This window comes from Taudactylus pleione, unplaced genomic scaffold (assembly GCF_031769625.1).
Source record: "Taudactylus pleione unplaced genomic scaffold, aTauple2 ptg000380l, whole genome shotgun sequence".
Lineage (NCBI taxonomy): Eukaryota > Metazoa > Chordata > Amphibia > Anura > Myobatrachidae > Taudactylus > Taudactylus pleione.
Window position 1 is genome coordinate 786,346 of NW_028284781.1, and position 27,465 is coordinate 813,810.

The window sequence follows — 27,465 nt, forward strand, 5'->3', positions numbered from 1 at the left end:
ACAGTACTGGCTTACTGTAGTACAAAAATGAATAACAGTGCATTTTTATAAAGTTGCCACAATTACTTTTTACAAAATAAAGCAATCATGTGCAATGCCTTCATCATACCAAATGTATAGCATGACCCTAACTTGATGCAATGCCAAGTGTTTAAACTAGCATAAGGGTCAGCCTAAGCAAGCCTACAACCAAGCATTTCATTTTGTGAGTGTGCAATTATAACCACAAGCAGGCCGTTCATTGCGGTACGTTTTATTAATGTGTAGACAAACACGAGAGAAAGAAAGAGAGAGAATGATTAGTGATACAAACCAAACCCCTTGGTTGAATAAATTAAAAGAAACTTGTCATGCAAACCGTCAGCAAGCAAAGGTCAATAGTCGTTAGAGGCACAGAAATGGGACTTCCATAGTGTCCCCGCAGCAGAGAGACAGTTTCCAATGATCACTTTTGTGACTATGCAACTGGGCTCATATTACTAGCTGCAACATCACAAAAATGACACTGGCAACTGCTAATTAGCTGGCAAAATAAGAATTTAACCATTTTCAAAGTGAGCGATTGTTAGTAAATGCCAATGCGCGTACAGCAAGAGAAATAAAATAAAATGTTGATTTCTTTACGTGTTATCCTAGAGTGATGAAAGTGATCTTAGCTCTTAGCATGTTTGCTTTTTTCACAAAGGGAGGGAACACATTATCAAACTGGTCAAAATTAGCTTGGTTTAAACTGCACAAAGCAGCTGCTAAGATGACCTTTGTTGTGAGGTTTCTATAACTTACACACATAGACAAATTTTTCCTTGTAGTCATACATCAGCATTGCATAGAAATAACAAGCAGCTTTCTCTTGTAAGAAAATGTAAAAAATAAATAGATATTTGAAAGAAACATTTCATTATTCTAAACCTCTGTAGTAAAAAAAAAAAACACCAACATGTTTCAAGTATTTTGCTTTTTTTCAGATATTGGTTTTGGGTAAGTACAGTACATCTAAATTGAATTTACAAAAAAATTTTAGAATTTTTTTGTACTGAAATTAAATCAAAACCAAATTAAAAGTAATACAATATATATTAATTCATAGCAATAGAAAAGTTATTTTTACTGTGAATTTGGGGCGTAAAAACACTTTAACACAAAACACAGGCTACATTAACAAATATTAGTAAAGATTAAAGTAAACGTGACATTATTAAAACAATTATTTCTATAGCTACGCTATGCTCAATTAATACACCAACATACTTCTCTTTCTTTATTCAGAAAAACAAATAAAATACATCGCAAACAATTACATCACTTAGATTGACATAAGGACACTCAAGCATTGGCTGGTAGAAATTTACTGTCAGTAACCAGGTGTGCAGGTAACTGTACAAAAGTACTATAACTCATAGTACCCGAGTGCAATGGGTGCAATGACAATTTTGCTAGAATAGTCATAAAATAATTGCTTGCAGATTGATTGCTATGAGTTTCAACAATGTATTTACACAGTTGCCATTACACCATTTTTTTTATAAATGTCCCCCCACTGAATTGAATAATAGGCTATAAAAAGATCCACTCATTCACTTCTTATAACTACATTTCTTATAACTTTGTAAATATAAAGACATTTTTGGAACATTTTAAATGTATTTGTATTGATTGACAAAAAAGCAATCAAACAGAACATAGCATACATCAAAAAGGTGCAATCTAAAAAAAGCAAAGAAAGAAGTATAAGAAAACTCAGGCAACAGGAATTTTATAAATAAGGCAAAGTAAAAAAAATAATAATAATAATTTCTTTTATCTTCCAAAATGCATGTGTACCTAAGGCCTGAAACACATCAGATGCACATATGAAAGGACATGTATGCCATTTGCTTTAACCTGCCTCACCAATCTCATAATGGCTTAGCACTTCAAAGCATATATGTGACTATATATATATATATATATATATATATATATACATACACAGTATATATGAAGTTTTTAATAGACGAAATGCGTTGGGACGCAGCTTTTGGTTTCTCTTAAAGTGGACTATCATGTTAACTATTTAATCATCATTATTATGTATTCATTATACTAAGATATGGCTTTTTTATATTCCTATCTATGTCAACCCTGTTTGTATTTGTATTGCTTGGATGAAAAACTTGTGTCTAAAACTTCACTGGGGGATCATTTATTTTCTGTATGAAGTTAACAAGTGACTAATATTACTCCTACTGCTGACCACAGAGAGTACATCAGGAATACCATAATTCTATACGATTGACCATACATCATTTGGTATAAAGTATATATCTATATACTTATGTGTTCCACTGTATATGCAGTACTACACTATATCGCCTTTTCTCTCTTTCTGCTCTTTTGAGGTTAAACAAGGTGTTTGGCAACAGCGCAACCTATTCCTAAACCAATCCCTGGGAACCTTCACCATATAAACAGATAAGAATGTTATAATTTTCTTTTTGGTACGCACATATATCACCAAATATCTGCACCCACTGTTGTCAGTATCTACTACACTTTCAGTTGTATGTCTTTCTTTATCAGACTTACAGAAATTTATATTCTGATTGCCAATCAGACCTTTTAAAGGTTGCTGCCACCTTATAAATTAAGGTTTAAGGGAGTGTACTGTTGCTCCATAGAAATGGATGGGATGAGAGCACTGATTGGCTGGGAAGAGCTCTCAGCCAATTAGTGCTTCCCCATTAATTTCTATGGAGTTTCCTCCAATGTCCCAATCACACTGTGGCGCGGCGCTTTATAGGTAATTTCCATGTCAGTTTGTTATTTTTCCAAGACTGACCGATGCATACATGGAACAAAGAGGACCTGCTTCATAAATTTTGTGAGTATTAAAGTAGTGAACAAGGGGTGGAGTAGGGCACTGTGTCTTGTTTTTTAAAATATTTTTTTCTTTACAGGCAGACTACGGACGCCAGCAGGTCCTTAATGTCTGGGCATGCTGGCGCAGTCTTTCTGGGACTTGTAAGCCGCTTGTAAAGAACAATATTATTATCTATCTAATCACTATTACCTATGTATCCAAAGTGCATGGAAGTGCCCTGGGATTTCAGCTCAGGGCTGATTGTCCTTTTGGAGGGGGGACCCCACTTTTGGGGGATCCCAAATCTCCAAGGGACTCCAGTCCTGGGTTGATCAGTTTGCGACTGGGTAATGATATGCCAGAGGGAGCCCAATCTGTGTGTCTCCCTGTTATAGCGTTATCCCCTCGGCTGGGGGGGATAACCAGCACAGGGCTGATCTAGTGCTGGTTTTTTGATAATAAGTGAATTCTCACACAGTTTTTCTCCCAATTTATCAATACCAGCCCAGGCTGAGAGGTCCGGGACTGGCTATATATATATATATATTTTTAGAGGGGAGGCACACATATCTTGTTTAAATTTAACTATTTCACTGCTCCTAGCCTGGCGGCTCTCACAGGCATCTGAGCCGCCAGCTTTTAGCAGTATCTCAGCCACTGGCCAGCTTTTAGCAGCGGCGCTGTTATTTTATTATGATTGTCAACATTTTGACACTGTCAACATTTTGGTTTTACAATCTTATGACTGTCAACATTTTAACTGTGTCTACATTTTGACTGTCTACATTTTGACCCTGTCGACATTTTGTCAGCTGACATTTTGATTGTCTAAGTTTTGACTTATTTTAAAAACATTTGAATACAAGAATCTGACCCATGAAGTTAAGCCTGGTCATACGGGAGCACTAGCAAAAAGACCTTTCTAGTCCTGACTTAAACTATATTTCCTAACACAGAGAAAGTAAATTAGACATTACTGTAACAGAGCATATAATCTGGGATGTAGATAGGAAGCCGCTTCCTGACTGTGAAATCCCGGCATGGGACTAATGATAGGCGTCTAAATACTGATGCCTATTATCAGCCCCATGCCAAAATCACTAAACCCGACATACCGATCGTAGGTAAGATGGGCGTCGGGAGCGCTTAGCCATGGGGGGGAGGGTTAGGATTAGGGACTCACGGGAGGACAGGCTTAGACACCCCCCTGGGATGGTGAGGATTAGGCTAGGGGAAGGGGGGTTAGGGTCAGGCACCAGCGGGGGGGAGATTAGGTATAGGTGCCCCCCCGGAAGGGTTAGGTTTAGATTGCGGGGAGGGGTGGTTAGGTTTAGGCACCCATAGGGGGTGGTAAGGGTTAGGCACTAGGGGGGAGGTTAGGGTTAGGCACCCCTAAGGGAGAGTTAGGGTTAGGGGGGAGAGGGGAGGGGAGGGTTAGAGGTGTTACTTACCTTAGTCGGGATCTTCAGCTGCCTGCCTTCCGTCGTCGGTATTTCATCTGCCGGGCTTAGGTCCGGCGGTGATTCATACCGATTCTGTATATCCTTGCTGGTTCCTAGAGCCAGCAGATATGCTATGTATAGTAAGTCCTACAGACTTTCCACATTAACCCTTTTCTGCTGAAGACAAGACGTATACTACCTCCAGATTACCTCGCGCCAAATTAGAGATCTATCTAAATAATTGTTATTCAACCTTCAGATTACTTATTTATTGACTTGTAAATACCACTCTTCAACATTTACTTATATACTGTATTTTCTTTACCTTCCTGGCTTAGTGTTAAACCGAGTTGGGTACGGGAGGCCGGCACTTGGGATCCCCACAACAGCATCCCGACAGGGTTAGGATACTGACACCTGTCGGTAAGTATCCTAACCCTACCCCTACTCCTAACCCTAACCCTTCCTCCCCGCATTCTAAACATAACTTCCCTCCCCAGTGCCTAAACCTAACCCTCAACTCCAAAGTGCCTAACCCTAACCCTCCTCCCGTACTGCCTAACTCTACCTCTAACCCCACTACTTACCATCGAATGTCGGTGGTTGGGATGTCGGCACTGGGATTTTGACTGCTTTTCTGATTCTGGCGCCAACATTCTGAACGCCAGCATCCTGACAGCCAAGATTTCAACTACCTCCTGTTAAACCATGTATTTATGTAGTAATGCAAAGTCATGCATTGACTGCTATTCCACAGTGTATCTTTAGGTTATATTACAGGGCAATGACAGCTCTATTTAAATATATCAAACACGTGCCTAAAAAATACAGGAGTAAGGTACAAAGACATAAAGCAATCTGCAAATAGAAAACCACTTCCAACAATTCTTTTAAATAAATTCTCAAAAATTAAGAAGAGTTTCAGTGTCGACATTACATTGGCAAATTCAGGGGCCTATTCATCATCGGGAGCCAATGGTAAAGTATTCACCTTGCCGCGGGGGAAACTTTAGTATTCCACTCACCGCGGGAGATACTTAACATTGGAGCAATTCATCATTGCTCCGGTGCAGGGACAGCTGCTCTGAAAAGCAGCTGTCCCCACGATTAGTAACACTGCTACAGAAGTAGCTGCATTATTTACCTGTCTCTGCGGCTGGCTTCTGCGCATGCGTAACCTGAGGCAGGGCCGAAACTAGACTTTTTGTCACCCGGGGCTAGTCCATAATTTGGCGCCCCCCGGACGACAAGGGTGTGTTGTTTTGTGACACAGTAATGCCCCTTATAACACATTATGCCACACATTAATGACCATTATAAAACTTTATGGGGTCTATTTACTAAGCATTGGATGGAGATAAAGTCGACGGAGATAAGGTGCCAGCCAACCAGCTCTTAACTGTCATTTTTCAAACACAGCCTGTGACATGACAGTTAGGAGCGGATTGGCTGGTACCTTACCTCCATTCACTTCATCTCCATCCAAGGCTTAGTAAATAGACCCCTATGCCACAGTAATGCCCCTTATAACACATTATGCCACATAGTAATGTCCCTTACAACACATTATGCAACACAGTAATGCCCCTTACAACACATTCTGCCACAGTAATGCCCCTTGCAACACATTATGCCACAGTAATGCCCCTTAGAACACATTATGCCACACAGTAATGTCCCTTACAACACATTATGCAACACAGTAATGCCCCTTACAACACATTATGCCACAGTAGTGCCCCTTATCCATTAAACCACAGTAATGCCCCTTATTCATTAAGCCACAGTAATGCCCCATATACATTAAGCCACAGTAATGCCCTATATACTGTACATTATGCCACAGTGATGCCCCTTACACATTATGCCATAGTAAGGCACATTTTACATTATGCCACAGTAAGGCCCTCTACACATTATGCCACAGTAAGGCCCTCTTTACATTATGACACAGTAATGCCCCTTACACATTATGCCACAGTAAGGCCCCTTACACATTATGCTACAGTAAGGCCCCTTACACATTATGCCACAGTAAGGCCCCTTACACATTATGCCACAGTAAGGTCCCTTACACATTATGCCACAGGAAGGCCTCTTTTACATTAAGCCACAGTAAGGCCCCATCTCCCTTCTCTTACCTGCCAGGGCTGTGCGGTGGGTGAGCTCGGGGTGGCGCAGGATGGGGCTGCCACACGCTGGGGAACTGTAAGTACTGCTGTCATTGTAATGTGGCGCCACTTGCAAACCAAGTGGAGCTCATGGACCGGCAGCCTCTGATGATTGGCTGCCGGTCCGCGAGCACTGATTAGCTTGCGACCGGCACCACATTAGACTGATGGTGGCTCTGTGCCTCTCAAGGCCGGGATGTGGCTCCAAACCCATAAGAGCAGCAACCTAGCCTCCCGGAAGCCTCTCCCCGGCACCCCCTCAAGTCCAGCACCCAGGTCACGTGGCCCCTTAGCCCACCCCCTAGTTGCGGCCCTGCCTGAGGTCACGCATGCGCAAAGCCTCCAGGGAGTCAGAGAGGAGGCGATGGAGGGATCCGCTCGGATTCGTCTTCCCATCCCCGGAGCTCCTTCCCATAGGTAGGAGCGGGGCTATGAGAACAGGCGCCATCTGCTTTTTTAGTAATCAGAGTTTGCTGAATATCAGGTGGTCCTATTCGGACCCCTGATGATGAATGCCCCGATAACTTAAATATGCAGAAACTAATGTTTCCACATGGTTACCGAGCCATTTATCATATGATGAATAGGCCCCTGAGTGCTTTCTTACTATGAAACTCAGGAAGAAGTGCTCTCCTGAAATTACTAGATACTACAAAATGTATAGGCATTTCAACACTATGGATAAGTGTTCAGATGCTTATTTTATTAATTTCTGAAATGATTTTAGTGATTCCTTCCTGTTTCTGGACTAGTTATAAGAATTAAAAGTGACACAAAAAAGTGCCTGTACTGAGTACCGCCGAGTACCTGCAGAGATAAAACACCGGGCAAATGACACTACTTTCACGCAATGCAATCATGACAAATTGTTGTATCCAATTTTGATATAATACATAAAAATTAAAGGACAGTCCGCTCGCAAGTGGGTCGATGGTCTGCACTGCGCATGCGCACGACGGAGGGAGCTCCGTCGTGCGCATGCGTGAGACGCGACGAGCGAAGGACTTTCCTTCGCTCGTAGTGTCTCATCAAAGGGGGCGTGCTGTCGATGTTGACTGACAGCACGCCCCCTTTGGTGGGCGTGCCGGGGGCGTGCCTGCCAGACGGAGGCGTTCCAAAGGGAACGCCTACCGTCTGAAGCCGGCCCCACTGACATCTGATAGAGCCAAAATCACTCCTGGCCTTTCGGTTGAGAAACTCAACCGCAGGCTTCTGCTCGCAGTTTCGATGGTCAAGATCATCGCGACCATCATCCTGCACGCTCGTATATGCTGTGGGTGGTGACCCACAGCTATACGAGCCTCCAGGAGGACGCTCCATATTTATGGAGGTGGGCCCTGATTCAGAGCGAGCGGTCTGGTTAGAGCGTCCGGCTCTGAATCAGGGCCATTATTCCAGAGTCTAGAGGCAAAGTAAATAAAAAAAATAAAAAAACAAACACATGGCTGTCAAACTTTACTACATGACTAACTGAAAAACTATTAAAAAAATAAAATAAAAAAATTATTGTACAACAAATTTAATAGAAATTTCAAGAAACAAATATACTGGAGGAAGTGTGTCTAAATACGTGGCATACTCACAGGTGTGATAAGCACTGATTTATTTTCCAGTCAACACAATACATGTTGTTATTTCTACTTGGACATTTCATTTTGTAATTCACCTTGGTGTAAAGTATACCACTGGAACATAGGCAGCCAATGAGGCAGCAATTTTCTTTGCTGAATTAACAGTCACCCTTTCAATTCACTAATGACATCACTAAGGCATGAGGCACATGTTGAATTGGCATAAAAATGCTTCCTCCGCTGAGTGTAGGAGACACTCCGATATTTAAACTATAGCTGTATCCAAATGAACAAATAATGTATTTAATATTACTAGTTGCATTACCTATTTAGTACTAGAGCATTCAGAGCAAGTACATTATAAGGAAAATTGACACTTGAGCTTTTAATAAACTACATTTCCTATAGGTGTGGTATGTTAGGTCGACATGCATCAGGTCAACATGAGAATGTTGAAAATGTCGGCATGCAGCTTAGCATGTTGACAGTGACACATCTACATGGATGACATAGCGACGTGATAAAATGTTAACCTAACGTCCCTGTTGGCCCAGTGGTCACTTACCTGGTCCCGACAGCTTCAGCGACTCCAGCGTAGCTTCTGGGTCTGGCAGTCATGTGACTGCCACTTCCGATGCAGAGCTCTGATGGAGCGGTGGTTTAGGTGAGTATTCTAACCATATCCCTACCCCTAATACTTAGTGCCTAATCTCCTCCCTCCCGCAGCCTAACCCTAACCCGCTGACGGCACATAACCCTAACTATCGGCATCCTCAGAATGTCGACATTTCGCATGGCGCCATGTCAAGTGTCCACATTGTGAGCATGTCATTATGATCATGCCGACATTGTGCATGTCAAGATGCGGAACCAAGGCGACATTCTAGTGTTGACATTGTGGTGTCAATATTATGAATATCAACATGGAAACTGTCAACAATGTGACAGGATCCCATTTCCCACAATTCTTAGAAAGTCACGTGGAGCATCACAGAAGTTCAACATGAGCTAGAGCTTATACTGACACTATAGGATACAGTCAGACATAGCCTGCTGTGTATGCAGTGATGGAAACAGTGGAGCTTCAATCCTTGCTTCACATTATCTGGTTTTATGCATCCGCCAAGGAGGAGAAAGGATTAATGCTATTGTTAGAACTCAGTGACAGTCAGGCAACCTCGCACACAGGCAGATAAATGGATTTGCCCAAAACCACAGTGAGCGCCAGTGACAGAAGCAAGAATTGAACCGACCACCTTGCACATCAGCGAACAGTTCTTTAACCAATATGTCACATCTTCTCAAAGGGCTTTTACAATTCTCGCTAAATGACAAACCCAGAGACATTAAAGGTCAGCACTCTTCCTGGGTAACCCCTATTATTTCTGTGATATGATTAGTAGAGACTGTCTGCAACAGTCAGGTACAAAGCAGCAACTGCAGCTGATTATGTGTCAACTACCGTTCTACACTATAATTATGTATTTTAATGTACCATTTAGAAAGTATGTACATTACAGAGAGAGGCATTTAGTTCTTCCCATGCAACCTCTAAAAACTGCACAGTGGACCACTTTCTATACTTTAAGTATTTTTTCTTTGGATTTGACCAATTTCCTCTGTATGATGCAATGTATAATTAAGCAATGCATACTGAGATATTTTAAGCAGGTGAATACATACAGTGAGCAATTTTCAGAACACTCAGTTTATGCCGCCTTTGTTGTAAGCATACACTTAGGTTGTACATTATCTCCATCTGTTTCTCTCTTTCACTTTTGTACTGGTTATTCACAATCAAACAGCAACATTGTCACTTACTAAGATAACTATCCAATGGTACTAAGGACAGCATGTGTAGTGATATATGTCTAGAAATATACTATATTTTAGAGTAGGGATTTATAATGTTTCGGCTGCAATCCAAATTAGGGATCACCATATTGTTAAAAATGCAGCACATTATATTGGAAACTGCCTATTTTGGTGTCCCACAAGAAAGGCACCTTGATACAAATTGAGCACAACTGATTTAAGGGCACTGTCTTCTCACCTACTCTCCTGGAACATATGGGAGACTCTCCAGTCACTCTGCAACATAAAAGCAAAATGGATGGGAGGGGGGATGGGTTTGAGAAACACATCATCTTGTCTCCATCCTCTCGCATTGTCTTTACCTCGCTCTACCCCCATACACTGGGGCGCTTACATATATAAAGTCAGCATGTATAGTGTACTAGTGATCAGTGCGTAACAAAATATGTCAGGTGGAATATAGACTAATAAGATAAAAATAACCAGGTGGGTAGAACGTAAGTATCGCAAGCCAAGCATATAGTAAGACTAAGACCCCTAAGACGAAAAGGTTAAAAAAAAAAAATCATACAAAACAACAACAAAATAAGGACATATAAGTAGAAAGTTTACTTTTTAATATACTACTTCAACATACAACATTAGTATCACTAGGTATCTTATCTATAAGTAAAGTATACTCACTTCTAATTTGTTTTAATACTATTCATATATTTTGCTTTAATTCTGTGTACTGCTACCTATTATTATTAATCAATTTATTTTAAAAAGTTTGGTAATACATCTTTAATTCATTTGTCAAGAATCCACAAAAGATTATATGTCAACTCACAATAATGATAGATACAACTTTGGATGCCACCAATAATTATGCATTATACATTGAAATGGGATATATTGGTGATTTATACTATTATAGAATTTGAAAAGCTGTGACTACTTATTTTAGCGAGCAGCTAATCTGTAATTTGTGTCCCAAGGGCTAAATCTCAGCCCCTGGGACACAAATCTCCCTTATTTAGGTAACATTGTATAAACATATAGTTTTGTGGATTGTATAAATTACTCCTCATTGTAGCTTGTATCACATTGTATCCCCTTATTAATATATCCTATATATCAGACAATAATCATTTATAATTTTAGCAATTTGGCCAAATCTTACAAAATTAGTTATCAGATAACTGATATGATAAGGAGCATAATGATATCTCACGCAGGTAAACCAAGAAACATATTACATCTGTATGTTAAAGTGATGTATAATAACAAAATCAGTGCATGATTGCTCCATTATTGGTCACAAGAAGCTGTGAACTGCAAATGTGTACCTGCGGAAGTCTAGTAGTGAACGCGTTGAAGCTGGCACACCATGGTCATTCCAGTTGAGGAAGTTAAACTGGGTGACTGTACGAGTTTCGTTAGTCTGCAGGTTTTTCAAATAGAAGCTTCTCACAAGAAAATCCTCGCACCAGATATGCTCCGAGACCAGATTTACCTGGAGAGGGAACAAGGACACAACTTAAGTACATTTCCAAACATCTGCTTGAAATTGCTTTATAAAAAACTGTCTTCTCTAGAGGATTACACACCTGGCACACTCATACCAGCTCCATGTTAATCAAAATAATGGGTTTTATTTATAGAAGTGACTAAACCACTACTGAAAAGTCAAGACAAGCTCACAGACAACTTCCAATTCATTCACTCATGTCAGCTCTGAGGCTCTTATCTTAATAAAAAATTCCTGAAAATGATGAGAGAGAGAGACAGAGAGAGGAAAAAGGGAGGGAGAGAGAGAGAGAGAAGTAGAGAGGAGGTGAGAGTGAGTGAGAAGGAGAGAGAGGAAAAAGGGAGGGGGAGAGAGAGAGAGAGAAGGAGGAGAGAGTAAGAGAAAGAAGGAGAAAGAGAATAATAGAATGATAAGTTGTGTGTGTAAATAGCATCCACCATATATTTTTAACACTATTTGTAATAGTACAGCCAGCATTCACGCTCTGTTTCTGCCTCTTTCAGCCGCAAAGCCTTATAGAGAATGGGGAAGTAGAGCACCCGTCCCCACTGAGATGCTGATCAGGAGATGTTCCTGGTAAGATGCTGATCAGGGGATGTATTACAAAAATATACTTTGTACAGACAAATCAGATTGAAGAACACTTCTGGATCGTGCATTCCAAGGTGGAATGTACGCATAGGAAATGGTTCCTAATCTGTGTCTTGTGGTTACAAGTCTCTTTAAACTATGTTTGCAGTGAGACATTAGACATTGCACGTGAAGGACACCATTTGTTTAGTCAGTTATAGCTAGTTTAATAAGTTTAAAGTTTTCTTCTCTCACATCTGTAGTAACACATTCCCCTGCCTCACCTATGTAGTAACACATTTTCCTCTCTCATCCCTGGGTAGTAACACATTCCCTTCCCTCACTATGCAAATAGGGGAGCCACACCAACTGCCAGTGATGTCTGGCAGCACTTGGGATGACAGTTGGTGTTTGAATATGAACTGTGCTACAGCCAGAGACAGTCAGGCAGGACATTGCACAGGGGGAGGAAACAGTTTAGCCCTTTTCACCCTCTTAGGAGATGAATTTAAAAAAAATCCCTTATTAGTGGGCACCTACGTCATGGAAGAAATATAGCTCCCGATTTTCATGTTTCTATGTCCAGGGGTTTGGGCTGGGCATTGATGAGTCAGTCAGTGAGTCAGGATATTTGATTATATATTTTATATATATATATATATATATATACACACATATATATATATATTTAGATAGATAGACAGATAGATAATAATGGGATGTAGTCGGCATCCCTGCAGTTGCGATGTCAGTGGTCAAAATACCGGCACCGACATCCCGACAGCTGTGGGAATCCGTGCTCTAGAATTCCGACCGCTGACATCTTGAAAGTAAGTATTGGGGTTAGGGGAGGGTAAGGTTTAGGGTTAGGCACTAGGGGGAGGATTAGAGTTAGGCAGTGGAGGGGATGGTTAGGGTTAGGCTACAGGAGGGGAGGGGAGGTTTGAGTTAGGCTGCAGGAAAAGTGGGTTAGGGTTAGGAGTTACCGTTAGCATACTTACCTAGTCCTGTCAGGATTCTGACTGTTGGGATGCTGCTGTCGGTGTTCTGTCTGCAGACATCTTGACTGCTAGGATCCCATACCCAACCCATAATATTTAAATACTAATCTAATGCATGGTACACACAACCAGATATATCGTTCAATCAAACAACAAACGATATATCGATAGTGGATCGGCGGCTGTGTACACCTATTATGTCTGTGAACAACGTTGCAGATATATTGGTACATTTGCACGTGTGTACAGGCGACCTGCTGAGCACCCGTACACTGGCTTCAGGGACTGCCGATACTGTCATCACAACTGGGCCTGGGCGGGAAACTTTAAATGCCAGCACAGTTGTGATGTCTGGCCAAGTGTAAGTGTGTGTAAGTGTGTATAGCTTACAAATCGTCTGTTCATTCGCTGCGACAGCCAGTTGGCCATTGTGTTGGATAAGTGTGGACCCATCTTTACCCTAGAATTACACCATTTTTTTTTTGTGGACGCAGATTGTGCGATTGTTTGCCAGAGCCCATGCGTATAAGCCACACTGCGATTACGGACACACAGAGGAATTAATCGCAAACTAAGTGACAGGATCTCAGAATTTGGGGGTGGTGACGGAGGGGTGGTCGGAAGAAAGCAGGCGTGTATCTGTCCATTTGAATGGCGTGCATAAATGAACCACTGCGATTGTATACACAGCATGAGAGCTCTGCGTGCGAGGAGACTTGCAGTGTCTGCGGCAGGTTGTAAATGCAGTGTGACTGGCCGATGTGCATCCATAGTACTGATGTTTGCACAGAAGAGCGACATTAGGCGGATATAAGAAAGCAGCAGTGGGCGTCTTTACAGTGTCGCCTTAACAGCAGTGTGGACCCTAGGCAAATCAATGCGCTGGGGCCCCTACCCACTCATTCACAGGAAAAAAATTTAAATGGTCAATAAAAATAAACCCTCCTGCATGCCCATCAGACCTCCCACACATGCAGAGAGACCCTGTCTGACTGGTCTGAAGCCGGCAGATGAAGTAAAACTGGGAGGTGAGTACTCGTCACCGGGGTGTATTAGATCAGAATACAGTGCACCGATGGCCGGCTTATAAAAATATCACCAATTTACCAACTGGCCACAGCTGCAGTGGGAAGGGTTGGCGGGCCCCTACAAGCTTCGGACCCTTGGGCAACTGCCCAACTAGCCCAATGGAAGAGATGGCCCTGTGTCTTTATGCTGGCTGAGCTTTGGCAGGCATTAGCATATTTTTGCAGTTGCATTCTGTGTGAAATCGCAGCTGCGATCGCATTAACGTACACTGCTGAATCAGGCCCATAGTTCACTAAATGGCAGAAGATTCCTAAAAGGAGATTTTCATAGCAAAAAGATCATTCAGATAAGCAAAATTACAAGTATTTAAATTGTACGCCTAATTTAATACTTAGTGAACTATATATAAAATGGTGGTTCTGACACTCGCTGCATTTAGTTGAATTCTCTCCCCATTGTTGCTCCCCACAGATAAACGTATAGAAAAGGCAGGATTTTCTACGTTTCCTGTACTTTGGTGCAATATGCCTAAAATATACAAAATGACATACAAAGATGTCGCCACACAGTCATTGCATTGCCCTGGAGCCAGTCATTTTTTACATATATTAATGTTTTCAGGGTGAATTTCTGAGGGCAGATCCCAGCACTGAGACACCCCTCCTCTTTATCATGTAGAAATTGGCAGGTTTTATTATGCCCATTCTCTCTTCCTATCTTGAGAAACTTTACCTATCATGTAAAGAACAGTTCAAATTTAGCTTCACACTCTTTTTCATATTCCCAATATATATATATATATATATATATATATATATATATACACACACACACACACACACATGTATACATCATTTCATTTTATTTGTTTTGTTTGGAGTGAAATCTGTTGCACACTAAGTGCACCTATTAAAATATTCAAAATATTGGAGTAACGGCACAGGTACTTAATAAGCGATAACCCACATTTAATATGGCTTCTTCCTCTGTGTAGACACAAATGCACTTCAAAAAAGGAAGATACTGTTACCATAAAGACATACCTCGTAGATATGGTAGAGGTTCGAGCCTTCATCGGGCCAGTAGTGATAGCATTGTTTGACTCCATTCTCTGCGAGTGATGTCAACATCACGATTACAACACAGCCGTTTTCCCATACCATCTGCAGACAAAGAGAGACACACCGTGGTCACACTGCAACCGCTTAATTACTGCATGACACGTGTAATTACAGCACTCAGACACACAATCAAAACTCATTCCATTCAGTGCGAATTCAAATTTCATTTTCATTAGACACTTTTCCTCCACAGCTGCTTCCAAATCCCAAAGTACCCAAGCACAACGCAGCATTTAGAATATAAGCGATTTAAATATTTTCTCTTTGTGAAAACTGCCAGTGAGAACAGAAGGCAAATAGTAGAGAATTAGGGCTTTGCATTGCTTTTATATGGGTATTGTGTATAAATAAACAGAGGGTCGGAAGGTGCAGCATAATCTCCTAAATAAAGAGTTATCAGGGAATATAGGATAAGCTATCTCTTAGTAACACTATTACTTATATTGGTTCCTTGGCAATGAGAGTTCTTTACTGTGCAGAAATGTGTTATTGCTACAGTATCTACACATATTACATCTCTACAGGGTAAGCAACATGGCAACTAGCAGTACCATTAACGCATTTAAACAAAACACAAGTTATTACCTTATATTCATGTTTTACTGAATATTTAAAGAAAAATATAAAATGAAAATAAACCATACTTATATATAGTTATATTTTTCCTTAAGAACAAGACCTGAATCAAAATATACAAAAATGTGTTTAGTGGATTTGTCTTTTCATTGACTTTTAATATGTAAATATTTTTATTATGTTGTTGGGGTAAATTAATAATGCAAAATATACTCAATTAAAAGGAAATATATAATTACATTACACGACAGCTAAACATAAAATACAAGTTTATCCTATATGGCAAGTAGTCTTAATAACATTTAGGAACATAAGTGTGAAAGATTCCCTACCAAGATAAAATAATGGAAATTGGATGTAATTAGTAACTGACATTATCTGTCAGATATGTTCTTCTTGGCCTTTAGCTAAGATCAAGTGTAACATCTGTTCTATTCTGGAGGGACTGGTGACCCCTCTAAAGTGGTTCAGAGATGCCTAGGTTGAGGCCAGAAGGACAGTCATGGGAGGCCCGTTGTGCCAGTCTCCCTGGGGGGACAGGGGCCAAGAGTGCCTGAAAATGCACAGTGGGGAGATCTGGATCTATGCACAGCACAAAGTAATCAGAGAGACAATATGCTCGTAATCTTTGCAACACTTTTTATTTCTCTGCCATAATTTTTTTATACCTAAAAGGCCTTTCGCCACTTTTTTATTTTTATTTAATTTTTTTTTTAGTTATTAATCAACATATTAACATATTAACTTATGCACTTAGCACTTTTTTCACATTTCTTGTTTTTGTGTTTCTTGTCACAGTTGTTGAATGGGCTTGGGTGCAACCTTTATGGGCAACCCTTAGCACAAGTCATTGGGGGCTCCCTTCTGCTGGTGGGAGCTGAAGATTGAGTTCTCCAGGGAATCTTCAGCCAATCCAAAAGAGAAAGGGGCTTCCCCAAGCCTTCGGGCCTTGACTCCTAAGGACTTGGCTATGTTGAACAGTCCCCCCAGCCTTGGTGAAGGGGATCCATAGAAGTCTTTTTCCCCTCTAAGTGGTCTTAGGTTCTGTGCGATGTGGAGAAAAGGGTTTGGACTACAGTCCAAAGATCCCAGCACAGTCACATATAGCACTGGGGTATTTGAAGCATGCACATTTTGCACTTCAAAATAGAAAAAAAAATACTGTCAATTATTGACAGCACTCCTTTGTAACCTACTGTTTCATCTCAAGTGTGGCTCCCTGCAGTAAATGTTGATAGGTTAAAAAAACAAACAAACATTGGCTTTAGTAAATAATGCCACATAGGTGTATATTATATACAATGTAGGAACCTGTGTAGGAACCTGTGTTAAGGTTTCCATGTCATATCTAATGCTGGGTATAAACTGACAGATATATTGGCCGATCAATTGATTGGCCAATATATCTGCTGCCCGTCGGCCAGTGTGTACCCGCGATATGTTGGTGAACGACGTTGTTCACTGACATATCGCATTGGCTGTGCTGCACAGCCAATGGACAGATATGTCTGCAGACATATCTGTTCATTGGCAGATGTGTACGGGCGGTCTGCAGGCCGCAATACACACAGCAGCAGCCGCAGGGAGGGGGCGGGAAACGCCCCCTCCCTCCAGGACACACCCCCGACACGCCCCCTGGCCGCTGGGACCCGCAGCCAGACACAGATGATGGCCGTTCAGTGTGTATGAACGACCATCATCTGCAGATATATCTGTATAGTGTGTACCCACCTTAAGGCCATCACAACTAAATAATGATACTCTTGGTAATAAAAAAAACACAAAGAAGCAAAACAGATAAATAAATTACTTAACAAACACAGATTGAAGGAATGAACACTACAAACACATAAATTAGAGTAATCTGAAAATCTCCATAAGAGAACATGTGTTTTAATAAAAAAAAATTATATGTGTAATCTTTGCTTAGAAATTAAGAATTAATTTATATTAAGAAAAGTACTTCTTGGTTTCTATATAGGCACTATAATATTTTACTAAACATTCTACAGCTTGTACAGTATTTAAAGACAAATAACAGGACATACACATTAACAATAAAGCAAACCTGCATCATCCTACTAACGATTAAAATTATGTCATGGATACAAACATCCATGTATCCAGCTGCCACAGGTCATGTATTATTCCTTTCATGGCCATTCAGGTTGGTGTATTCAAATGTCTTTAAAATTGCAAACCGTTCTAGATAATAAGGTCTTAGACAACACTTTGCCACAAATACCTTAAATATTTCACTGAATGCTACAATAAGTTAGTAAAGTATCACAATAAAATAACAGCTTGTAGTAGTAGGTATTCCAGCATTCACTGTTATGCCTTTGAGAGTAAATACTTTAAGCCTAGTTAGGAATACTGACAGAGCCTTCTCTCAGTCTGAAATAGCAGAGGTAAACAGCTTGCAACCAATTACCTAGCTAACGTAATCACAATGTCAAACTTATCAAATTCTGTCAAAATATGGCAATACCTACTTATTTATTTGTGAATGTCATAAATTCCACCGTCAACGTCATTTATTGTCTTATAACTTTTACGAAATCCATTTAATTTTTTTCATTTCATACTAGCTTACTGCCTTTGATTTGAAATAACAAAAAGACCTAATTCGGATAGCTATAAACTTATTTTTAGGGTTGTTCCTCCCCATACTACTAATGATTTTTAAATAGTTTCCAAATTAGTGATATTTTTGTGAAAAAAATGTTTGTAGATGTAAAAAACATAATGCACTTTATACTGAAGATTGACATCGTACCTGCCAGAAATCAGCCACAGTTGCAGGTAGTGGTCCTTGTGTTGCAATGTAAGCAGGGTTTCTCGGATCATGATCCATCTGCAAAAGGAATATTGACATCTCAATATAACAAATGATAAATCAGATGTAGAACTGTTAAATTATGGATAACCGCTGGATACAGAAATTCTCAGGTCAATGCTAATTTAAAGTTTACTTATAAAACTGGAAGTAATAGTTGTACTCAGTAGTCCTGAAATATTTGTTGGCCATCACTCATCATTATCAGTTATTGGGTTCAAGTGGTCCCGTATCCCCAATTAAAGCTACATTGATGGATTACTTCTTTTTTTTTATTTCTAAATAATTTCTATGGTGGAAGATTGTTTTATTTTATGAGAATGTCTTGAAAGTATTGGAACTGGCATTTGAGTTAGTAGAGACTGGAGATAGCTTAAAATGCAAATAACTGAAATAACATTTCTGTATGATTAAACCTCAAAGGAGACTTGCCAATAATTGTCAAGTAATATTTCAACTGCCTTACGTGGAAATAAAGGATTTTCTAAATCTGTTTTTTTTTCCAATGTCTATTTGTTTCAGGAGAATCAAGTAGTCCAGAAACAATGATTTTGACACCTTGAAAGGATTTCCATTTTTAGTATAAATATTGAAACCCAGACTGAATTGCCTCACTGGTACTTTTTGTAATTCCTGGAGAATATTTTATATAACCTATCAGATAATAAGTTTTCGCTGCCTGGAAAACATTCTTGATTTATTCAGCAATTGAAATGATGTATTGGTATATACTTTACTACACTGCAATTCATGCAGAAACAGATTAATTTATGGTTAAGCATAAGTATGAATTTTTATTTCATGGAAAAAATACATTGGATATTTTTTTGAACATTCACACTGAATTGTTTTTTTATGAATAGTATTTTTAACTTTTTTTGTGCCTTAAAGAAGGATTATGCCCAAACTGAAGTGTCTTTCACAAACTAGCTTCCTCAAAAAGTGGAGGTCCAGTGGAGGCCTCTCTTTTGAGACCTTTTCTCTAACTGTAAAGAGAAGCATAAGTAAATCTAAGAATAAATGTACTTGGAAGGAGGAATCATTTGCTAATATTCAGCTTTCCATGAAGGAGTGTGAACTGAAAACAATGACTAAATGGATTAGGAGTGACTGTAAGTGCACACCCCAAGTTCACATATGTTTGAATCTCTACCAGTGGCTCTACCTCTTCGTGCCTGTGGGGTCGAGAAGATAGTGACTACTGTTTCTATTCAAGTGGAAATGAGAATGTAAGGGGAAGGGTCTGAAGGAAGGGACTCACAACATCTCTTTCCAGTGGTAGGAAGCTTTAAATGTTTTCCTAAATTAAAGCAGTGTTCATTATTTATTATTATTCTTTGCATGATCTTGATTCTGTGGAGGCTGTTATTTATGCATCTAATAATAAAACAATTTAAACATTTTTAATTAATACATTTGGTTACATTATTTAAAATTAACTACATGAAATTAAATACATGTAAGGGGCAGATGGGGTAATTGACCTCTCTAACACTTCTCCATGTTCTTAGCAACAGACATATATAAAATATAAGTATATGTGTATTTTTTATCCTATTTTTAGGCACATGAAGAAACCACAAGTTCTAAGATCAAAGTCTTTTTTTTTCCTGAATTCTCATCAAATCAGTTTTAGATTGTGTCATATAATAGCTGTCAACATTCATGATTCGCAAAACTGGAAAAATCAGGTTATGCCCTCATCCACCCCATTAAGCCCTAGCATTCCTAAACTACAAACATGTAACGTGGGGACAATAATAATTATATAGTGCAGGTTGAATAACTCAAAATTGTTGTCAATAAACACTGTTAAGCTGCTAAATCTGGCTTTCTTGCTTTGAAAGACGACAAATAAATGTAATTATGAGCTGGCAAGTAACAAACTGAGTTTATTAGTGTAAAGTTCTTCGGCACAACACACCAAGTAAATGGGGACATACAGTATGTTTACTTGCATAGATGTCATTATGCTGTCATTTAAATTTTATAAATAAATATGAGGAGCGGCTGCTTTACGCATTCAGCCATTCAAGGTCTGGTAGGCAGAAGCAGCGACAATCAATGCAGATTTGAGCAGTGTCGTCAGTGATCTTAGCTATCTGCTACATCACACACAGGCCACTCGTCTCCTTATAGCGCTAATCAGCTACTGTCACAAAACTGCAATCTGGAACGTGGCAAACATAATGATTTCAGAACAGGGAAATATGCCATCTGCTTATAAATGCAAAATATAATTACAGCTAAACCATGAGAAGTATGAAGAGTGGGGAAAAAATGACAATGTGTTGGTGATCTACAGAAAGTGGAAATGGACATTTTGTGGGCTGCATCATATTTCAACTATCAATTAACTAGGAGCTAGTGAAAAACTGAGGCATGAGGACCCCCATTAAAAATAATAAACCTTCCCACCAAGCCTCAAACTAAAAACCCACTCACTAACATCCTAACCATCAAAATAAATAAAAGATTGGATGAATGGCTGAATAGCTGAATGATTGAATGAATGAATGAATGAATGAATGAATGAATGAATGGAGACCCTCAGGCATCCTCAGCAACCAGTAACATATGTCTTTGGATAGGCTTGCATAAGGCACAAGGGGTACCTGTCCCTCAGGAGGCCTCCAGACAAAGCACCCATTGGACAACCAATGTCTGGCTCCTAGTGGGTGATCCAAATCCACTGCCCACGGCCGAATCAGTCAACATATTCCCGCCAGTGCCGCTCGTACAAACTTCACAGGCGTTGTCCTGACACTGGCCACACAGAACTGAATGGGAGTGAAAGGGGACAGCACTAATATGTTCCCATCAACAAGTGAATGACGAGCATGTGACAGGGTAAGGGAGCCGCCAGAACATGCATCTGATAACGGGTGAGTTAGCTTTGTTTTTTCTGTGGCATAGCCCTGGCACTTTTTCATCTTTCTGCTTCTGATTTACAATAAATATCTGTGCCCCCTTATAAAGTATTATTAATATATGTGCCACATTCCTAATTTCTAAAAATATTCGCGGCCCATTTATTTATTTGTAATATTAGTATACTCCACCTAATAAGGGTGCCATAATTAAGTTCTAAGTAAAGTGTCTACACTAGGGATACTGCTAGAAAAAAAGACTGGTCTAGTTTAAGCTATGGGATAATAGACTAACACTTGTCACTCATAGGACCTGCTACATGGTATTCTCCAATAAAAGTAATACAAGCTTGGGATTCCTTATGACAATAAAAGTTCTCTCTCTCTGTATATGCTATACCTTGCCTTGGCTCCATCATTCCCATGAATGTCTACCTGAAACATTGTGTATTGAAACCTACCATCCTGGCTGTTGATTAAGAATTATTTGGCAGCCTGTAAATAAATACATAGGTTCAGTGACAGTGTGGTTTTTACTTTCTGCCTGCTGTGTCCTTTTCTGTTCTCTTCCTAGGATTATGCCTGAGACCCTACACCACATTAGGCCAAACTAATCTTCCAAGTTGACTTTTCAAAATATAGATAAGGACATAGGGTTGCAGTTCATTTGGGGATCTAACCCCAGTAACAAATCTGTAACCTCAATTCCTATTTTTAGGCCCCAATATCTACATAGCCTCGAATCTCAAGCTGGGTACAAACTGAGACAATGTCGGCATGATATGTCGGTGTGTACGGCCAATATGTGTGCTCCTGCAGCCACTTGTGACATTGTCTGGTCGGCTGTGCTGCATGTCCACCCGGACGATATCGCAAGCAGCCCCATTGCAGGTAATGAAGGACAGAACAAGGTATTATTTCGTCATTCATTACCTCGTTCTGATGTGTACACGTCAGGCAGACATATCGGCTGTGTACACATCGCTCAGTGTGTACCCAGCTTTAGCACAAGCTCCAATCTCTAGGTCAAATCCTATGAACTGGGCACCATATGAATGTAGTGTAGACTCACTGGAAGTCAAATGTCTCTCCCACAAATTACCAATAGTCCAAACCAACAAGTATTAAAATACACTGCTAACAAAATCAATTTCTGTCTAAATGGAGGAACCTAAATTTGAGCAACCAAATGATCTGCTCCCAATAGCAGGAACTTGTGGACAATAAAAGTTAGCTAATAAGTTTCTGGGAATCCCAGGGTAATAGAATATAAATGTATTAATGTAACTGTTAAATGATAATAACACCAATAATTAAAATGAATCCTAAAACTAATCTACAAAAAGACTTCTAATATATTTAAGCAAACTATATGTATAATAACTGTGGAGTGGTTTGGGTTATTTTTATGACTATATTTTTAAATCCATTCTTTGCATCACCTTAAATAATAATTACTTTGAAATATACCTTAATAGTATTTTTTTAGATAAAATTTTGATTTAGCAAGATTGGGTTCTGAAATTAGCTATTGTTCTTGAACATGATTATTCCTACTCTATGTTAATGACCAAATCCTTGTAGAATGTTTATTTGTAGAAAGATAAAATCACGGCCCTAATAAATTAGATTAAGTTCAGATTGTGAGAACCCGGAGAAGTAGAAATCTATGAAAAACATGTAACTAGAGCATTTTCCTAGAAGCACAAGAAACTAAATCAATTTGTGAATCAATCACAAGTCGATAACAAGCTCATCAATAGTTCTGTGAATGAAAAAGGACCTGCAGTTCAATCTATTAAGTGGTTTGATTAACACAAAAACAAATAGCAGTCTAGTCTTTTGGTCTTATTACAGTACACAGAAAAGGTCTATATACATTTCATTGTCTGATTCAAACAATTGCAGAAAAGCAACTTCAATATGTAAAGTCAGTCAGAATACGAATAGCATTGTCTGAAAACAGCCTCCTATTTGCAATCACAATGGTTTATCAGAAAACACTGTGCTTCTAGGGGGCTTATTTACAAAGGGTTGGGTTGTGTTGTTTATGCCGGATATAGGAAAATGGGGGTCACTCAGATCCGGTCGCAAGCGTTGAGTGCTCGAAACCGGGTCCGACGTGCGCATGTGCGAGACCCGGCTAGCGACGTGCGCATGTGCGGCTCCGACGTGCGCATGTGCGAGACCCGGCTAGCGACGGGCGCTCCGTTGCTAGGGGTCTCGCACCCAAAGCGGGCGAGCTGTCGATGGTGAGTGACAGCTAGCCCCATTTGGGAGGCGGACAGGGGACGTGGCCGGCCAAATGGAGGCGTTCCCAAAGGAACGCTTGCCGTTTGGGGGCGGACCCACTGACATCAGCAGTGATGTCAGTGGGGAGCTTCCTGCTCGATCAGAGCAGGAAGCTCCCTGGGACTTGCGAGTGCCGAGACCCAACCTTAGGGTCTCGTCGCAAGCCCCGATGATCGCAATGGTTTTGACCATCGCGACCATCGCCCTGGTCGGTCGCTAGAGCTATGGGTGGTAACCCACAGCTTAGCAATCGACCAAGAGGCGGCACTACAAGATGCAAGCGGCCGCCCTCATTCAGAGCAACCGCTTGCATCTAACGACCGCCTCTGAATGAGGTCCAATGTTTGTAATAGCAAGACATGGCTAGTAAAAGCATTGCCCTTTAAAATATGGTGCATAAATACGATCAGAAGCCTTGAGTTTTACAACCCGATGCTTCGTAAACAAACACCTAGAAGTTATAGAAACTGATGCAAAGACACAGAACTAAAATAAACTTTATAATTGTATAGCTGAAAAAGGTTCTGACATTTTGCTTTAAACACGAAGAATAATAATTAGTTAAAATGAAACAATGACTCATATAAAGCTAAAGATAACTTTTATAAGGCTAAATCAACTTTTTTTTCTCATTTTAACTATAGTATTACCCTAATTAAATTAACTTTTAAGTTACATGTACCGATTGGCACCTGCATTAATGTGCTTTCTATTTCTTGGCTGGTTGTCTTCTGGTATGCAAGCTCCTCACCAACTGTATCATCATATGCAACGTCAGGGACTCTGAACTATCTACTCACACTGGCAGTTTGTCTTCCTGCATACAAATGAAGTATGGGAAGTGATCTTCTCAAACTTATAGGGTGAATCGATCTTGCACTGGTACTTTGATATGCCTAATGTTGGGGGTGACACAGTGGGTAGAGGGGTCATCCCTAATGGCTGCCAATGACTAAACATTTTAAGATAGTTTAGGCTATTACAGGTACAATAATTTTTAAAGACGTGGAGGCAGGCTGTAGAATTCTATTAAAAAAATAGGGGTTGGTTAATTAGTATGGATACGATGGTAAAAGTAAGTGAATGATGGAATCAACCTTTAAAATGAACCAAGAGTAGGTACACAGTAATGACTGCCATTTGGTGGTCTGGGAGAATAGTTATGAGAAGGTAGCCTTCCAGTCCTCCCGCTATTGGTGATATCAGCATTCTGAGTAAATTTGACCTGTTGTATTTATTTTAAACGCAACCAGAAGTTTCCCTAAAGTAGCGGAATCTCTGTAAGAAGATCTTTGTAACTTCAAAGTAACGACTGAAGCTAAACTTATGGCTTCTGGAACAGAGAAAAGCTCACTTGGGATTAAATCGGTGGGTGGTCTGAGAGCTGAAAGAGGTTTATCTACCAACTCTGATCCTGGGAAGATGGTTTTAGTGACATATAACTAGATCAACACATCTATTTTATAGGCTGGAATTTAGGCAATTTCTAATTTGTGCCGATTGTCCAATATGCATGGTTACAATCATACAGTTCTACTTTATCACAGTTAGAGGTAGCTAATAAATAATGGACGAAAAATATAACATATTTTAAACAAGTTGCCATCGTCGACTGATGTATTAAAAGGGAATGCTATCAAAATTGAAGGATGTGAAAGACAATTGTTACAGATTTATTATGGAAATAAGAGTGATTATATGCTCCTTTGTAAGCATCATGCAAGTTCTCAATAGTGATAGTATTTGTGTCCTTATTTCAATTGAATTTTTATTCAAAATGTATGTTTTATACTGTACCTGTGGGGCAAATGCAACATTCTCTCACTAATACAACTCTTTCTACTCATTTTGGGCCTCATATATTTATTAAAATTATTTATTTAACAGATATTTATACAGCACACACACATATTACGCAGTGCTGTACAGAGAATAATTAGTTATTCACATTGGTCCTTGCCCAAGTTGATCTTACCCTAGCACATGTACACAAAATAGAATTCATTTTTGACAGCAGCTAATGAACGTACCAGCATGTTTACTTTTTGGATTGTGGGAGGAAACAGGAGCACCCAGACACAACCCGTGAGGACAACATACAAACTTTATGCAGATGGGGCCTTGGTCGGGAATTCACCTCATGACCTCAATGATGTAATACTGGGTACACATTGGCCGATCAATTGATCGGCTAATGTATCTGCTGCCCGTCGGCCAGTGTATACCCGTGATATGTCGGTGAAGGTCGCCGTTCACTGACATATGGCATTGGCTGTGCTGCACAGCCGATGGACACATATGTCTGCAGACATATCTGTCCAACGGCAAGTGTGTACGGGTGGTCTGCAGACCACTCGTACACACACAGCGGCAGCCGCGAGGAGAGGGGTGTGACACGCCCCCGAAACGCCCCTTGGCCGCCGGGTACAACCCCCTGGAACCCAAGGGCACAAGCAGATGATGGACGTTCATTGTGTATGAACGGCCCTCATCTGTAGATATATCTGCAGATCATTCAATCTGCATATATATCTGTCAGGTGTGTACCCACCTTAAGGCAACAATGCTAACCACAATGCCACCATGCCATCGACCTCAATTATGCTGCGCAAATGTAGGTGTACCTATACCTTAAAAATTGCAACTATATGTGTGTATTTTGTACACTGTAAATATGAGACATTAAGGTACAGTATGACTGTGTGTTGATTTTGCAGGAATAAAGAAATGCCAGTCATCTTCATTATCAATCCCTAATTGTTTTTTTTTTTTTAATTATTAAGTAAAAAACAAAATCCAAAAAAAAGTGCTATTGCCTGGGCTGGTACCACTAAAGCAAGGAGGCTACCAACAAGGGGTTTCTCCTACGAAAATGTCAATCAGCAGCCAGGCTTGTCACATGTTAACATGAGCTCTCTGTCATAGGGGGACATGTATCAAGCCTTGGACAGAGAGAAAGTGGAGAAGTTGCCCAAAGCAACCAATCATCTTCTATAATTTCATAGACTGTGCTAGATAAATGACAGAAGCTGATTGGTTGCTTTGGGCAACTTCTCCACTTTATCTCTCTCCAAGGGTTGATACATATCCCCCAAAATGTGAAACCTGCCTAATCTTGCTTAGCACAGGATTTGCTTGCCTGGGGGAGTGTATGTTTTTGCAGGGCCGGTTCTCTGCCGAGTGCAGTACATATATGTGCTGATACCATTTGCATGTCCGCTGATCTGCTTCTCCAGGTGAGGAGGGTTGCCAGTGAAAGTTAAGTAAAAAGGAGATTGTATTTCTCTGCATGAAGAGGTTGTTACCTGTTACCGTGGCAACTTTGACAAAAAAAATTACCTGAATTAAATGTGTTCCTCATAAATGAACCCAATAGGAGAATGGTAATGGAGCAACATGCAACAAAGATAATTTAGCAACAGAATGTTAACCAGGCCCTAATAAAGCTGTGAGATAATAACAGGGAGCAGCATAATACTCACTATGGGGCTGGCATTGATGTAGTCAGAATGATCATGGCTATTCTCTGCCTTTAGAATAATTCTGTTGTGGTCATCTATAAAGGAAAAAATGGCACAATTATTAAGCATAATTAAATGAAATCAACATCTTTATGGATCCCATTTACCCCTTAAAGTACAATTAATAGACCAATATAGACTAACTTATCCCTTTAGTGAGATAAACTAAATCTTGAAAGTGATAAGACTGTCCTTAAATGGAGATGGTTTATATGCAGTAGACATAAGTCTGTCTGCCCTCGGCCACAATGTTAGCTACCAACCACAATGGTTTTTAAACCTGCAGGACCATACT

At 40.0% G+C, this 27,465-nt stretch overlaps 1 protein-coding gene across 1 annotated transcript in view; it reads right to left on the reverse strand.

The window, feature by feature from the left end:
* Window positions 1–27,465, reverse strand: part of PTPRN2 (protein tyrosine phosphatase receptor type N2) — a 1,246,087-nt gene that overhangs the window by 48,296 nt on the left and 1,170,326 nt on the right. Inside the window, exons 16-19 of the mRNA XM_088445425.1 lie at window positions 27,132–27,205; window positions 18,428–18,505; window positions 14,995–15,114; window positions 11,170–11,336 (exon numbers count right to left, since the gene is read on the reverse strand). Coding sequence (XP_088301551.1) covers window positions 11,170–11,336; window positions 14,995–15,114; window positions 18,428–18,505; window positions 27,132–27,205 — 439 coding nt within the window. The remainder of the gene's footprint in view (window positions 1–11,169; window positions 11,337–14,994; window positions 15,115–18,427; window positions 18,506–27,131; window positions 27,206–27,465) is intronic.